Below are 17,106 nucleotides of genomic sequence, written 5' to 3'. Positions count from 1 at the left end.
ATTATGTTGAATTAAAATGGCTAGAAAATATGTTGAAATATGGATCACACAGATGATGTTCATAAAAAACTGTAGAAACTATAACGTTACATGTTGATGAACTGCATTGTTCTCTTCTTCCTGAGTGCACTAGAGGTGCTTTCCAGTATCTGCCCAGGTTTTAGAGATGCTGCAATGGAGATGTGTCTGCTGGCCGTAGGCTCAGACTTTAGACATGCTTCAATGGAGATGTGTGTCTGCTGGCTGTAGGTTCAGACTTTAGACATGCTTCAATGGAGATGTGTGTTGTTGTCGAAGCAGTGATGCTTATGACAGAAGGAAAAAATAAGGGTAACACTTACCAACAATGTTACGCCATTAATGCCATTAACTTATGTAGTAGTTAATCAACGACTGAGAAGCTAAAACAGCGTTGTACATTATATGTATTTGTGAAAACTACAATAGTTATGGGCAATTCATATATTTTTTTAAAACTGTTAATGTATTTGTTCATGGCTAACTAATTTTAAATGTATCTTATGGTTTGCTAATATAGAAATATTCCTGTAATTAATAAATTAGTTAGTAGTTAATAAATATATTTATCTGATGAAAAGTTAAAATTCATGCTTAATGCATTTGTACATCATGATTAACAACTGCATTAGTTAATGCAAATTCAAGAACCTTATTGTAAAGTGTGACAAAAAACTAATCTGCACTAAACAGGTTATATTAAATTAAATAGATTAACAAAAATAGTCTTCATTGGTAAAACATATGTCCAGAAACATTGAAATATTTCAAAAAATAAACTAGTATATTTGAATTCGTTTTTAAAAATCAGTTTATAAGCATGTTAATCAAACACATTTTTAAGAAAATATACAGGATTGAAAGGATTAGCCCTTGAATTCACATTTTCAATAAAAAAATACCATATATTTATATTTAATCACAAGCACTCATAGATAGTAAAACCTATCTGTGTCATACTGATTACACAAGTTCAATTATCTTGAATCTTGAACAGGAAGGAAATTAATTAATTCAACTTCAGGCATCTAAATCAGGCTTCCCAGCCCGTTTTAAATACAGTAGGTCTATAGCTCACAGTCCTGCATACTTTCATACGGAACCCGGGTCGCGGACGGAACCCGGGTCGCGGACAGAACCGAAGCGCATCTCGCCGTGCCCGGCAGGTCAGACGGTGATGGGGATGTTCTCACGGAAGCAGCGCTGTGGAGCGTTGTAGCTGCAGAGGTCCTGGGAGATCCGAGCCAGCTGATCGCTCGGCATCTCGTCAGAGATCTGCAGGTTGGCGCTGCTGTACTGGGAGCGCACGGTGTTGACCGCGTCCAGCAGCTGCTGGCAGTTCACTGGTGTGATCTGCACAGACCAGATAAGACCAGTTACCATACCTCTGAACCGAAGTCTATTCAACGTGCAGCTATGAAAGATGGTGCAGCACGACATAGGAATGTAGGTTTTAAATCAATGGTCCCCACTCTTGGGCCCGGACAGCCGCAGGGTGTGCTGCCTTTGGTTGTTACTCAGCACTTAATTGATCAATGAACACAGTTAATTGAACAGTTAACTCACCTCACCTAGTTTCTTGGGTCCTAACTGGTTGCGGATATTAAGGCGAAAACAAAAACCAGCACGCCCTGCGGCTCTTCGGGACCAGGAGTGAGGACCATGGTTTTAAATGGTAAATGTACTTTTTTTTTTGGTCCCCAATCACCCCAACAAGCTCCATTCTCCATGGTACGGGCAGTTCTCTCACCTGGACGATTATTAGCTTGTTCTTGGCAGTGTTGATGTCTTGGAATTCCTCCCCGAAACACAGAGTGATGGTGGGGTCGGGGGCTGAATACTGGCCCTCCTGATAGAGCTGCAGAGCTGGAAACCAAGCAGAACAGGACCACGTGAGACCAGAACACAACAACACCCTATTCCCTGTGACTGTACAGTCTTTATGATGACACTGCAGTGCAGAGTTTCTCAACTCCAGTCCCTGGGACCCACCTGCCAGAAGGTTGTTGTGGTAACCAGGAACTCACACACCTGAGTTAACTAATCAAGGGCATTTTTGGTGGTTTGACTGGTTCAGTCAGTAAGTCAGGTGTGTGAGTTTCTGGTTGCAACAAAAACCTTCTGGAAAGTGGGTCCTGAGGACTGGAGTTGAGACACACTGCTCTCGTGAACAGGGAAACACACGGAACCTAGAATTAGGCATTGTCATTACCGTATCAGAAAGGTTCACAATCCTACGGTGGACCTCTGCGTTTCCCCACTTCTGAATCTCACTGCAGGTCGTCGATACGTGAGCCGGTCACACGTTTTTTCGGGCCGCTGCACTCACCTTGCAGGAACCTGCCGGTGTCGAAGATCTTGACGACGGCGTCCCGCTCCAGCTTGCTGGGCCCGGGGCTGTACTGGGCGCACAGTCCGCTCCAGAAGACGCGGCTCTGGCACAGGCGCTTGATGAAGACGCCCTCGCGGTTGGCGCGCACCAGGACCCCGCGCTCCAGGTGGCCGAAGAGCTTCCGGGTGACGTGGCGCTGCCTCTCGTGCTCGATCATCTCCACGGGCGGGAAGCGGATGCTCTGGAGGCTGTCGCCGCCGTAGAGCATCTCGTTCATCACGGGCGGCTGGAAGGGCGAGATGCGGCAGCCCTCCCCGTGAGTGGTCATGGTGCTGCCCATCATCTTGCCGCCGTAGAAGAACGTGATCATCATCTGCGAGAAGGCTGCAGAGAGAGAGACAGAGAGAGAGAGTGTAAGAGAGAGAGAGAGAGAGAGACCACCATAAGGGATCGGCAGGAGAGATGATGCTTGACGAGACACCACTATTCAGGGAGTATGGTAAATGGTTGGTATTTATATAAATGGTTGGCATTTACATAGCGCCTTTATCCAAAGCGCTATACAATTGATGCTTCTCATTCACCCATTCATACACACACTCACACACCGACGGCGATTGGCTGCCATGCAAGGCGCATTCAGGAGCATTTGGGGGTTAGGTGTCTTGCTCAGGGACACTTCGACACAGCGCGGGCGGGGGATCGAACCGGCAACCCTCTGACTGCCAGACGACTGCTCTTACTGCCTGAGCCAATGAGACGACTGCTCTTACTGCCTGAGCCAATGAGACGACTGCTCTTACTGCCTGAGCCATGAGCCATGTGTCTTGCTCAGGGAGCCCATATATGCACATAATTCTCTTTGCATTACAGTGGGGGGGGGGGGGGGGAGAAAGCGAACTGCGCACAAACCTGAATTAAAACTGCCAGGCGGTGTAGGATCTGGATTCAAAAGCATGGCTGTGGGAAAACAACAACAAAAAAAAACCCCATGATTTAAAACATCACGGCTCGGCTGCACAGAATCTGCAGAATGCATTTCCTCATTTCAGATTCAACTTTTGTAGCACTACATAGCTTCCGTTTGTCAATATGGATGGGAACAAACACACCCTACTAACCGAAATGGAGTAACAAAGATTCTTGACACTTGTTTGTCAGCTCAACAAAAAAAATCCAGCTTTTCCAGCACAGATTCACAGACCAAAAATACGTGTGTGTCAGCAAAGTTTAACGGAAATTGGCCAATCCTTAGTTCTCAGCAAACCAGGGCTGAAGTCAACACGAAGCATATTTTTAGGTCGCGCATGAAAACTGACAGCTTTGTCACCGTAACATTTGGACAGAACAAAACGTTAGCATGCCTTGAGCAACGGGAAGGTTCAAAGCTAATGTCTGTGTTTTTAATTAACTCATGCATTTAATGAAGATGTTCTCTTACGGTTCAGACCGCTCGGGGACCACCACTCCGGAGTGGGCTGGGATCTGCTGGGCTCCTGGGGCGGGGAATGGCAGCTCTTAATATTGGGCCGGTAATCCTCACTGGAAGACTGAATATAGACAAAATGCATTCCATTAAATGCAGAGTTAATAACAACAACAATAACAATAATGATAATAATAATAATAATAATTGTTGTTGTTGTTGTTGTTCATAGTATTCGCAATAGTAGTAGTATCATTATAATTATTATTATTATTATTATAATAAAAATATTCTGTTATATAGGATGAAATACGGTGCTTGGAACTTTATCCATCATATACTCCTGCACCTGTCTAAAAAGCTTTCACCGGGTAGCCGTTCCTAATGGCGCTACAACTGTGTCTTCCACAGATTTAAACCAGTGACTCCTTGGGCAAACAACATATTGCCAGGCTACACTACATGACTCATTTATCCATCTTGTCCTGTGTCTAAATGCAAGAATTTAGACACAGAACAAGTTTTACTAAAATATTTGATTCACATGTCTCACTCCGTCATCCACTACCAGGGCTATCGCCTGCTGTCCTGCATATACTGAACATGTCGGTTATTATTATTATTATTATGGTGAAGGAAGGCGCACCTGTCCCACCTTTTTTATGAGTTCTTCCAGCTCTGCAGAGCTGCATTCCATGTCTGTGACATCACTGACACTCATGGCTGTGCTTTTGCCTGCTGATGAGAGAAGTGTTGTTTGTTTATAAAAAAATAAAAAATTTAAAAAATTTAAAAAAAGTGCATGAATAAACTATTCAGTAGTGTGGATGATATATTTTGTGTGCAATTCATACCAGTGAAACAGTCCCAGACTGTATAGCTATGCTACTACATTTTATAATTGAGATCTGAAAAGAATATGATTTATTTAGTCCCAGTCACCTACTGACAATCTTAGGAGCCCGTCAACATACAGTAGCCCCCCTCTAGTAAATAATTGATCTATGAAATATTTTTAGGAATATACACATACTCTTTTGCTCCTCCTCTGGGACAATCCTGTAGACCTTGTACGGTTCTGAAATGTCCAGTTGGGACCGGTCTGTCACTTCTTCAAAGTCAGGACTCTTGTTCAAAGCACAACGCAGCCTGGTCTTCCATGTGGCTGGCTCTGCCTTGTCCCCTTCTTTAAACTTTCCCTTGAACACTGCCCAGGCCTGGGGGAGTAGAGAATATCAAGCCTCAGAATAATGCCATTAAGACAGAAGCAAGTTGTTTTATTACAGGTGCAAATATTTTTCAGGAGTTCAGGACTTCAAAAAATAAAATAAAATAAAATAAAATAAAATAAAATAAAATATATCTATAATATAGAACTTCCCAATACAATTTAAATTTATTGGAAATTGAAAATATTAACATAAACCTTTTAGTCAGTCAACATTTTAAAATTCGCAGCTTTCCATACAGTAAGGTTATTAAGACAGTATTAATACGGGCCACAATATTCAGCACTTGGTTCTCTTCAGCATCATTATCATGTCGGTTTGATTGTTTTTATTGCGTATTGTATTGTTTTATTGCGTATTGTATTGTTCTGCTGCAGGTCGAGGGGGCAAGACTTAAGACTTTGCTCTTTGTGAATATGATGAATCTGACCGGAATATGATCTGCACAGAAAGTTGTAGTAGAATGCAATATAATTTAATCGCATTAAATTTTCAAAGCGCGTTTATTAAACAGGCTACTTGTCTCGAACTATTTCTTACTTTGAAAATGGAGGCATCGATCTCTTGGTTGTAGTCCTGCTTCCCCGCGTGTTTCCAGGGGATTCTGAACATGGTCCGCTCCTCGTCCTCCCACAGGAGACCGGGGTAAAGGTTACTGTGAATTTGCTCAATCAGCCACTGCCTCAGCCTCCGTCCACCGGGATTTACCGTCATCTTAATAAGAAATCATATGGAAAATACATTAAAATGTCACCAGATGTTCAAAACGCGACAGAGAGAAACGGAGAGTTTCTGTTATCAACCTTCCAATATGTAAATAATACAGAGGAAATAAAGAGTGAAAAGTGTGAAGTAGGCTACAGCTACAATTACCTACACTATAAATATAAGTCTGTAACTAAAAGAAAAGGTACCTCTTTGGTTTTGGTGTGTGGACCTTGCACAGGAGATAGATCCAAACAGCTAAGAGCCAGCACGCTGGAATAATACTTCATACGTAAAATTGCTTATTCTGTTTATAAATTTGATTCACTCCCTTGCTCTGATGTGAAAGCTGATTGGAGCAGATATGTTACTTTGGTCCAATCACAACGGAGAAGCCGTCGTGCCAGGCAGCAATGCTGTCCAATCAAATGTTTCATCCGGAAAAGTTTTTCCTTACATCGGTAACCTTTCCGAGAAATCAGATGCTGCGTTTGTTACTGTTATCTCAGGTATGCCTTTTTTCCTATTGCCAGTATAACTACGGGGGCGTAGTAATATCGTGGGTGTCACAATTGAAGGGGATTTTCAGTCCTCTTTGTCGGCGGGTAGTTTCTCATGCCGGTGCCACTGCTGTTACGATAGTAACCTTGAATTTACTGCCTTTGCTGCTCGTGTTCCCCTATGCATCTATTCGCCATTCATAAATATTTAGAATTACGTGTCCTGTAAGTAGGCAAGTACTGAACTTGTATTTATTCCAAATTGCTTTATAATTGTTCTAAACAGGCTAATCTCATTTTCAGTGTGATGAAAAATATGATTAAATGTTTTGGAACGGGCGAAATTCCTCGTCATTGGTCATTTTACGAGCTTACGAATACATTTTAGACTTAGTGAATCACTGAAATATTATGGCATATGACACACTAGGCAGCACTACGACTAAACTTAAACGAGTCTCGGGTAGACGCAGTCGTATCCCCACCACTTCTGTCAAGAGCTGCTAGCTCACGTATTGGAAAGGTGCCGCTGTTGCATAATTCGTGTAAAGGACACCGTTTGGCAATAATCTACACTGCAATAAATTCAGACATCGGAATCAAATATCAACAGTTCGCACGTGAGTTTGGGTATACTTCACAGTGGACAGGTAAAATGTCGAAATGTCCACTCCTTTTTCAGCCCAGTATTGCTTCCTACTCATAGCCTGCTCAAGCAACCACTTCTCATTTTCTTATGTGATTCTTATCGACTGGATGCCCCACAATTATTTTGCTTTGCTCGTACTCACTTTCTCCTCATATGCAATGCCTAAACCAGTTGCAATAATAAATTAGCGATAGTTCGGGAATATTTCAAATCACTCTGGCTTGCTCTCGGATTATCCGTGAGTCACTCCTCATACACAATTGTCCTCGACCCACGTGCAGTGAATTCCCATCCCCTGTTGAGTGTTATTTTAATACACATTAATTTCTGGTACTAGCCTCTAATAAGCCTACATCTGGGCCTCAAGGTTACAATGCAAAATATGCATACCATATTTAAGTATCAGAAGCAGCACCAATCATGTACAAACCTGCAACCATAAAAAGACATGACATGACATGTCTATTTGTAACTGAATAGACCTGACTTTGACAGTTAATCTTATCAATGGCCTATTTAATGCTGTGCAAACCAGTTAAAACCAAAGAACAGTATTCAAGATTGAAGGATACCCCAAATTACTTCAAAGGCAAATAAGTAACCGAGGCTCCATATGCTGTATCTTCATCAGTGGAACAAGATTACCAAAATTCAGAACCTGAGATGTGATGCAACATGCAACAAATCTATCGTTTGCATTTACTGTCTGTTAAAGGCTATTTTTATCTTTCCGTTGTTTTTCTCACTTCTGTTTCACCTGAGGAGAGATGCCAAGGAGCAAGTCAGTCTGCGCAAGCTTCAGTCAATAAATGTTCAATGAAAATTTGCCAAAACACTTGAACTGAAGTGCCCATATTTTCTGGGACTAACAGAGCTTGAGAAAGTCAGATGGGAGAGCATCTTACTCTTGAATAGTGTGTCCTAAGGCTTCCCCCAGCAATCTCATTAAGTCTGCACAAACTGATAATACAGAATAGATCTTAAACCCGGATGTTAGGCAGTTTTACAAACAGAAAGTTTAAATGGGGGAAAAACAGATGGAGATTTGAACGATCTTGGATAGTTTTGTTTTGCCACCCCTTCCTGTATGTTGGTTTGCCACTTCTGCCAACGGTCGCGAGTTACAGGGTTCTAACCCAGTTAACCAAATGGGATTGGTCTTCCTTCTGTATAATTTCTTAGAATTTCTCGAGTTCCTACAAACTCCCAGTTCACTGCATTTTCCTCTTTACTCAGATGAAAACCACGTCACGATACCATCATGTTTCTGTAAAATACATCATTCTCTGTCCCATCATTCTCCAATTTGCCATTGTAGTAATATACATGCAGAATGACATTGTGTTTCCTAAACATGCTGCCATTCTGTGGGAGCCTGAATGGGACTTCACTAGAAGGCTGGATTAATAATAATAAATAATGTGTTATTTAGCTGATGCCTTTATCCAAAGCCACTTACAGCTGATTAGACTAAGCAGAAGACAACCCCCCCCCTCCCCCTGGAGCAATATGGGGTTAAGGGCCTTATCCAAGGGCCCAACAGCTGTGTGGATCTCATTGTGGTGAGACCAGGGTCTGAATCACCAACCTTCCGGGTCCTAGTCACGTACCTTAGCCACGAGTTCCCGAATATCGTGCTCTTGTTCTGCAGAAGTAACTGAGGGCGTCTCTCTCTCACCGCACTGACAAAAACACGCGAATGCATTAAAATAGTACACCTGGCCAGAAACACCTGGACATGACTCAGAGATTGTTTTTTTTTTTGTTGCTCATTTTGCCCATTTAATAAATTGATATTGGTGGGTGACATGCAAATGCTGAATGTAGAATCATTTTGTTTGCCATTTTTTAAATGTTTTCTGAATATAGCGGACATATTGCCAATATGGCAGCTGAAAGACAGGAGACCGCACTTGAGGGTAGAGGGTAGAATACTGTCTGTTACAGGTATATCTATTTTGCAATTAGCACAATATCTTTTAGCACTAATGGATGTTGTTGGTTTACATAAAGGGAAAGTATGTTTCTATATTATTATATATCAAATGAATCAGCCAGGTGCTAGGTGGCATATGGATCAGGTGAGCTTGCTGACCCATTGGCTACTTGCTGTAACCAGTTTCCAAAAATCATTTGAATTGTGCTAAAATATTTTTAGCACTAGCAAAACTATAAATATGTAGTACAACTGTACAAGTTTAGGCATCTGGGTACTTTTTTTTGGATGAAGTTAGTGCAACAATATAGGTTCTTAATGTTTTTTTTTTTGTTCAGTACCAGCTTGGCAGGCTAAAGATAAATACCTGCAGGAAAATAAATGGTTATATTTCCATGCCAACCCCTCACCAAAAGGCGGTTTTGGTTGCACAGGCATTCAGAAACCAGAAAATGTGGATGCAGTGAAGGTGAGGTTACGTGACCGCACTGTTTTCAGGATGTGAGCCCGTCTTGTGGTCTGTGCTCACCTTCGTCGTGTAGGTGGTGGCCTTCAAACCAGGTCCACTTTGGGGAAGTTGGCAGAAGTGTCTTCATTTTCTCAAGTCACAACAACAGCCTCAGCGCTCGGGAAAAAAAACAAATGGACCTGAATGCATTCGTCCTGCTCTGATGTTCCCACAATGCATTGCTTTTACACAGAGAATTGTGTATCTTTTGCCTCAATAATGCTCGCAGGTTGAGAATAATGCATTGGAAGGATACCGATTGTTAAGACGTCCTTTGTAACGTCACCGATACGTCATTTGACCTCTAGGTCTAGTTTGACTGGCTATATGCACACATCGTCTCAACTGGAGAGCCACATGCCCGCTTAGCACATACTGTGATCAAAGACAAATTGAGGATTTCACCGAATTAAAGTGCATTTTGAGCTCAATGTAGCTGGTGCATGATGTTCTAACACAATTAGTTATAATTACTTCACACTTTCAAAACTAGTTTTGAAGGACATAAGGAAGAAATCGCAAAAATGTGTTTCGAAAATTGTGTTTAGAATCTTAACATTGTAAATATAGGCAAATAACCAGAGAAAACTGGTAAATAACCTGATTTCAGGTTAGTGGCTTGTGGCTTGTCCTGTTAAGAGTAGATGGGATCATTTTTATTGATCCCAATATGGTTCTGGCCATTTAGTTCTGGCAGTTATTGTTCAATTTTATCATTCCAATTGACTATATTTACATTTATATTTTTCTTAAATAAGTTTGATTTGATTTTGCCAAAAATAACTTACTGATTTTGTTTCAACCAAGGTTCTTTGAATGCACAAAAAAAAAAAAAAAGCTTTAAAAATGCACATTAAGCTGTACGTGTTTTATACTAAGCATTTATTAGCAGTCATTATTTTTCAAACAAATGTAAATGTGTGTTAAAACATGTCCCATACATACAATATTTAATACATTTGAGAATTTGTACCAGCTGTATTCTTTTTTTTTTTTCAACGATCGTGAAACATTACATGTAAAATATGCGTTTGACAATTCATTTCCTATACTGTATGCTGCTATGGCTATGATTCATAAAGCACAGGCTGGCTCACCCACTCTATAGTGTATAAGTATATATTCATTATGCAGATTATTCTGAGGACATTGTATGGCTTTAATAGAAATACTCTTTGGAGCCCACTGAAGGTGGAAAAGGCCATTTCGTTTGCGGAAGTGACCGTCACCACTGGTTACTCCCAGGGCACAGCATGCAAGTTCTGGCTTTGTATCCGTTGTTCAAAAATGGCGTTAGGGTGTGGTGGTGGTGGCGTTAACCAGTCCCTGAATGAGAAAAGGTTTCCACTGCCTCTTCACTTAAAATAATCATCCGGGCGGGGGAAGCACCCAAACATAACAGGCGGTTATATTTCGGCGTGGGCCTGTGAATCGGTAGTGTGTAAAGGGCGCTCTCCTAAACGCTTCTAACCAGGGCCAGAGCTCTCTGCGACGTCCAGGGCCGAGAGGCCGGTGGAGCCCTGGCCCCCCGGAGCAGGGCTCGGTTCCGGCCGCGTCAGCTGCTGCTGCCGGAGCCGGAGCCGTACGCGTTGTAGGGCAGGGGGTACACGCCGCTGGCCTGGTTCGCCCATCGCTGATCCCCGTTCCTCTGCCGCTCCTTCTGCTGCTGCTCCTCGTACTGCCGGAGAAGCTCGGCCACCTGCTCCTGGTCCTTCAGCGGGCCCCCGCCGTAGCTCTCCCGCAGCCAAGCGCGATACTGCGAGCGGGCGGAGGGAGGGAGGGAGCGAGGGGGAGAGAGAGGGAGAGAGAGAGGGAGAGAGAGACGTGAGAAACCAGGGGTGCCGAACACCTGCTTTTCAACAAGTCACAGAGTCACAAAAGGGGGATGTGCAAGGAGTCTGTGGCCGCTCGGGTTTGATGCCAGTTCTCCATTGCAGCGGAGGGTTTTGCGAGTTGGGGGGGGTTTACGTTCTTTTTCAAGATGTAAAAGAACGGCCCACTACAAGAGTCATATTTTCTTCAAACCGGAAGTCAGTTACAACTCCAAAAGCAGGAGATCTCAGACAAGCAAATATTTTAACAACCATTTGCAATCATGCTGTTTTTGCCCCCTTCCTGATTTCCTCTATTATTACATATTTGTCACGCTGAATGTTTCCAGGTTTAGACAAAGTGTAATGTTAGACTAAAGGGAACCAGAGGAAACAAAACACAATAATAATTATTGCACTAATTTCAGAATGATAAACTTTTTTTCTGTTCACACACTGTCATAGGTGGAATCTTATTTAACCACAAAGAGGCAATGTACGCAAATGTACGACCTCTACTTTTGTTTACTGCTCTACTGGTGTTCTGCAGGGATCAACTTTAGGTCCTATTTTATTTAGACTATATTAATGATCTGCCCTCAGTATGTTTAGATGTGAACATTGAAATGTATGCTGATGATACAATGATTTTTGTACATGCTAAGACTAAAAAAACAAGCTGCTATTAAACTAATTAAACTTTGCTGCTTTAAAATAATTGTTATTACAATGTGTTGTATCATATTGTTGTCTTGTATTTCATTGTACTTCCTGCCCAGAGACTGTGGATGTAACATTAGCTTGAAGCCAACTCTGGTGCAATTTTATTTTCATTTGAATGGTCCCTGCTAAATGAACAATAAAGTAAAGCAAAAATTCCTGCACTAAATTATATGAAAAAGTCTTTCTGGCTTGGTAAGATAAGTGTATACTGACACTTCCCCATTTGGGCAGCCTGTAGCGTAGTGGTTAAGGTACATGACTGGGACCTGCAAGGTCGGTGGTTTTGATCCCTGGTGTAGCCACAATAAGATCCGCACAGCCGTTGGGCCCTTGAGCAAGGCCCTTAACCGTGCATTGCTCCAGGGGAGGATTGTCTCCTGCTTAGTCTAATCAACTGTCATTAAATGCCATTAATTAATGTAATGTAAAGTCCCTGGACTTCTCTCAGGTGCCATCAGTTCTAATCCAGACCAAACAGGGACAATGAGTGGGTAAGGGATACCGAGGGAAAAGGTCTGCTTCCCACATGTTGATTTCCCATCAGCCTATGGGCAGCAGTGCCATCCCATAATGTACGTCACCGTCTAACAGCCGTTGGCGGCAGTAGATGCAGAAGTCCCGTAACTCACTCACATTCTCACGGCTGGAGGCTATCAGTGAGTGGGAAGCAAAACTACATTCCAGTCTAGGGGAATTCCTGTTTTCCTACAACATCTTCCTAATTTACTGGAACATTTTTTTTTTTCTTTTTAAATCCCAAATGGATATGCAACATACTTCCCCCGCTCTGTACTCCAGCAAACAAACAGTTGAAATAAAACGATCACTTTGTTGTTAGAATGCAGACCTTCAGCCTTGATTTGAGGATGTTTTACATCCATAAATGGGTGAACAGTGTAGGAATTGGAGCCCTTTTTATACATGGTCCCCCCCCCCCCCCCCCCCCTACAATTTTAGAGGAGCAAAAGTAATTGTTTATTTCAATTTGTTTGTCTGCTGGAGTACTGAGCAAAAGCAACAAAAAAATGTGTCCGTACACCGTACATTTCGCACACCGAAGTGTATGTTGTTAGTTGGGCTACCGCAAGCGCCTCTGAGCTACGGTAGCACTGAAGCGGATTCTGGGGGAGCCCCCGGCAGGATCCAGGCACTTGCGTCAGCAGTGGATCTACAGGAGGAATGTCTTGGCTCTCGGTTAAAGGACAGCCAGGAAACTTGGGCTCTTCCTTCCTTCCTCGCCGTTGGTGATACAATACATGACTCCGCACGCGGTGGCTTTGTTCGTGACGGCTAGAAGCATCCCTTTCACATTCGCCGATATCGATCGACGTTGGGCATTATCGTGTTTCTTTCATCGGTATCTGTGCTTAGTTGGTGCTAGCCTATCGGGCAAATAAGGGATCACTCCATATTTTTATTTTTATAGATCCTACTCACTGTACACTCACCCGCGTATATTCTTGTATATATTCGTCAGCCCCACCACACAATATGCACAATAAATCTGTGTATATCCCTGCATGCATTGACAGCTTATGCCATCTTGCACTTTTTGTCTTGCGGTTGCATTTCTATTTAATATATATTTCTAGTACTTTTGTATTATATACCAAGTACATCTTGGAGTTCAGCTTACAATTATAAATAGGCCTCCAGTGCCTTCTTGGAGATATTGCACTTCCTGTGACCGACACTGACATTCTCCACTTTTCTAAGTCACTCTGAATAACAGTTTTTGCTAAGTCACTGTAATGTAATGAGCTCCTACAGTAACAATTGCATTTTTAAAAAAAAATTTTACTTCGCAGAAGTTGATAAGATGACTGATTATTGGACCTTGACCTGGACCTGATTCTTTTTTTAAAATTTTTTTAGTTTAATAACAAATAAAAAAGAATAATAAAGCAAACCAGCCACATCCTTGAGCAGTACTTTTGGATGTGTCGGTCTTGTGCTCATCGGGCATTTTCACACCATGCTCAGTTCAAATGATTTGCATCCACCTGCACATTAACATTGTTTGCAATTCAGGTTCCCTTCATTTCTGGTAAACTAAATCACACTTGAATCAATCGAGGTACATTTGCGTGGCTAATTTTCATAGTGTGATATGATAGCTGGTTTTGTGCCGCATCATATTTTCACTGCACGTATATGACTCGGGTTTCTAGATGAATTGGACTACACTACGGTTTGACAACGCCAAGAGGCCAGATGCGACGGCACCCTAGATGTGTTTATGTTCTGGGGGTTGAGACTGGTTTGAACTTTGAAGTGCAGCACGACTGCATTTCCACATTTTACAAGTCTAGACAATGCTACAGAAGTGTAACTTTCAGTCTGCCTGAACTGTGGTAGATAAAGATATGGACTAACAGCAAAAATTCCAAATTTCTACATACAAGCAGAAGACTATCGTTGACTGTAAAACACTTACTGTGAATAAGTCACACTGCATATTCCTGTGAATACGGTCAACCTACAATGTGAAATGGACACTACCGGTACTGACTGAATTATGACACACAAAATTAAAACAAGAAATCTCTCTCAAAGCCACGGTCCCTTGGTCTTTGATTACATTGGTGTTGGCCCACATTGATTAAATAGCAACATAGGCAAACTACTCAAATCAACAGACATGCTAATTAAATAACTCCTGGCAATACATTTCATTTATTTACAGTGCACATTAATCCACAATGTCAACGTTCCAGAGTTGGCTAATGAGCTCATTTTTATCTGTAGTCCCTAACCTGCGTGTGTTTGGCTTGTGGGAGGAAGCCCACGCAGACACGTGGAGAACATGCACACCGAAAGGCCCGGGGCTCAAACCCAGGACCTTCCCGTTGTGAGGCAACAGTGTGCCTCCGTGCCACCCGGACATCACTGCACCACCGATAGCGGTCACAGATTCACGTCCTGCGTATCGGTTTTGTTCAAACCCAATAAAAGGTAAAACAAAAAATAACCACTGTAAATGGCATGACATTCAGTTTGACAAAATCCGTTTGTTTCAGGTTCTGAAATCCAATTTTCCCCCAAGAATTAAATTAAGAAACGTTTTTTAAATCTATTCCTTACAGAGTGATCTGCACCGTGAATATATTATTACAGATATTTAGCTGACACTTTTCATCCAAGGTGAGGATTAGACTGTAGTTGATTATAATCCCCCCTGAAGCAATGTGGGGTCTTGGTCACGGGCCCAACAACTGTGCAGATCTTGTCACGGCTACACGGAGGATTGAACCACCGACCAACCCAGTCATGCACCCCATGTGCACAACTGTTACTATTATTATTATTGTTGTTATAATTATTGAACTAGCACAAAGTCCTATCTGAGGGGACCTGATTGGGACAAATAAGGGACCTGATTGTATGTGGGAGAGCTTCTATCACACAATTCATATTCTGAGATTACACTGAAGTGCCATGTCTGACTGGAGTTACATAGCTAGGGTATGAACCTACTGTTGTCCATGGTGATCTCGCACGACAGCTGTGTAGAATAGATCCAGGAATTAAGAACTGTATAGGAGTACGCGAGAAGGTTATTTTATTTTGTATGGAATCATGCCAGGTGTAGCCACGGTAAGATCAGCACAGCTGTTGGGTCCTTGAGCAAGGCCCTTAATCCCACATTGCTCTATGGGGGGGGTGGGGGTTGTTTCCTGCTTGGTCTAAAACTGTAAGGGGCTTTCGATTAAAGCATCAGCTAAATAATAATAATAATAATAATAATAATAATAATAATAATAATGTGTTATTATTATTATTATTATTACTACATGTGATAATATTCCTCAAGGGACTAGACACCATGGGGCCCTTACCTACTATAATTTCAATAAAAGTAAATAAATTACATGTATTTGGAAGACAGAAGAGAAGAAATATATATCAATAATATTTTACTGGGGAGAATGTAGTTACAAACAGACTACGTGAGAGGTCACAGCTATTCAACAACTGAGCTGCTGAGGCTGTAGTGGTTGCTCAAACATGAATTTCAGTACAGTAGGAAAATTTGAGGGGGAAACCATTCTTTAAAAAAACAATAATACAACCGCATCGTTATTGTCTTGACGGCTATACCGTTAGCCCTGAAAGTAGCTACATCCTTTAGGGTACACCAGTCACATGCCGAAGCCCTTTGAAGTCCATGCGGCCATCTTGTTTCAGTTCTGTTCCATTAGGCTACATGGTTGTGCGAGTCAAAGATTGCTTGTTTTCATGTTTGAGGTGGTTAAGGCAGGAAAATAGGGAAAGTTTTTTTTTTTTTTTTTAACATTTAAACAATGGAACATTTGGCCGCATTCTGGGGGGTCTGGACTTCACAGACTGGCCCTGTGCTAATCTGCTGGAGTTCCAATATCCATATGGCATGCTTTGGTTACTGGTAGTCACGGTGCCTGAACGTGCCAGTAATGCAGCCATTGATAGATTGCATTACATTACATTACGTTATTTGACTGATGCTTTAATCCAAAGCAATTCACAGTTGATTAGACTGACAGACAATCCCTTGCTCAAGGGCCCAACAGCTGTGCAGATCTTATTGTGGCTACATCGGGGATCGAACCACCGACCTACCGGGTCCCAGTCACGTACAGTACTATAAGCACTACGCTACAGGTTGCCCTAAATAGCTATTTAACTATAATGTAACTGTACCGTTTCTACTATAAAAGACTACTCAGAGATTTCTTATATTAGTAATGCAAGTTGTTTATTGATAGTTTATTAACTATGGGAAATGCATCTTTACTTTGATTCCTTTTGAACCTTAAACACGGCATACACCTAGACCAAAATGTACACTCAGTGATCACTTAAACAAGCGTCAAGTAAATCGGCTACACCAGCAAAGTCTAAAAAATAAGTAATAAATACCTATATATACACAGCTATCAGCTGTTTCAAAACCTAGCTTGAGCTGTTTTTCCAGCAGGGCAGAGACCTGTTTGGGGCCCCAACTAGGTTAATTTGCTTTTAGGACTAATGAGAAGAAAGATTAGTTGACCCTTAAAGAGATATCTGGCCAATTACTATGGCTTACGCCAAAGGCCCCTGTGATTGTTTCAGATAACCTAAGTGCTTCCTGTACATTTCTTTCTACAGTTTAATATATGTTCAATGCCAAAATTACATATTAACATATGATACATATTAATTATCAAATTAAGGAGGCATTACTGGCGATTATCCATGTTATCGCGCGTATGGTTGTCACAACAGTGGTAGCATACTTTATCTGAATTGG

The 17,106-nt window shown here is 41.9% G+C and overlaps 2 protein-coding genes across 3 annotated transcripts in view; both read right to left on the bottom strand.

Moving 5' to 3' along the window:
- Positions 1-811: 811 nt before the first annotated feature.
- irf8 (interferon regulatory factor 8) lies at positions 812-6,056 on the bottom strand. 2 transcript variants are annotated; one of them, XM_061221735.1, is made up of 9 exons: positions 5,920-6,056; positions 5,546-5,719; positions 4,810-4,993; positions 4,432-4,514; positions 3,792-3,900; positions 3,263-3,310; positions 2,348-2,734; positions 1,769-1,884; positions 812-1,371 (listed from the first exon to the last, which is right to left on the bottom strand). In XM_061221735.1, the coding sequence occupies exons 1-9, from the start codon at positions 5,998-6,000 to the stop codon at positions 1,186-1,188; spliced, it is 1,368 nt and encodes a 455-aa protein (XP_061077719.1). In that variant the 5' UTR covers positions 6,001-6,056; the 3' UTR covers positions 812-1,185. The 2 variants fall into 2 exon arrangements, with proteins under 2 accessions (XP_061077719.1, XP_061077720.1); XM_061221736.1 differs by having other exon boundaries at positions 4,432-4,511.
- A 4,112-nt stretch (positions 6,057-10,168) lies between these two features.
- Positions 10,169-17,106, bottom strand: part of dusp22a (dual specificity phosphatase 22a) — a 27,919-nt gene continuing 20,981 nt past the window's right edge. The window contains exon 7 of the mRNA XM_061221738.1: positions 10,169-11,059. Coding sequence (XP_061077722.1) covers positions 10,859-11,059 — 201 coding nt within the window. The 3' untranslated portion in view covers positions 10,169-10,858. The remainder of the gene's footprint in view (positions 11,060-17,106) is intronic.

This window comes from Conger conger, chromosome 15, assembly GCF_963514075.1.
Source record: "Conger conger chromosome 15, fConCon1.1, whole genome shotgun sequence".
Lineage (NCBI taxonomy): Eukaryota > Metazoa > Chordata > Actinopteri > Anguilliformes > Congridae > Conger > Conger conger.
This window is presented reverse-complemented; position numbering and strand designations above follow the sequence as displayed.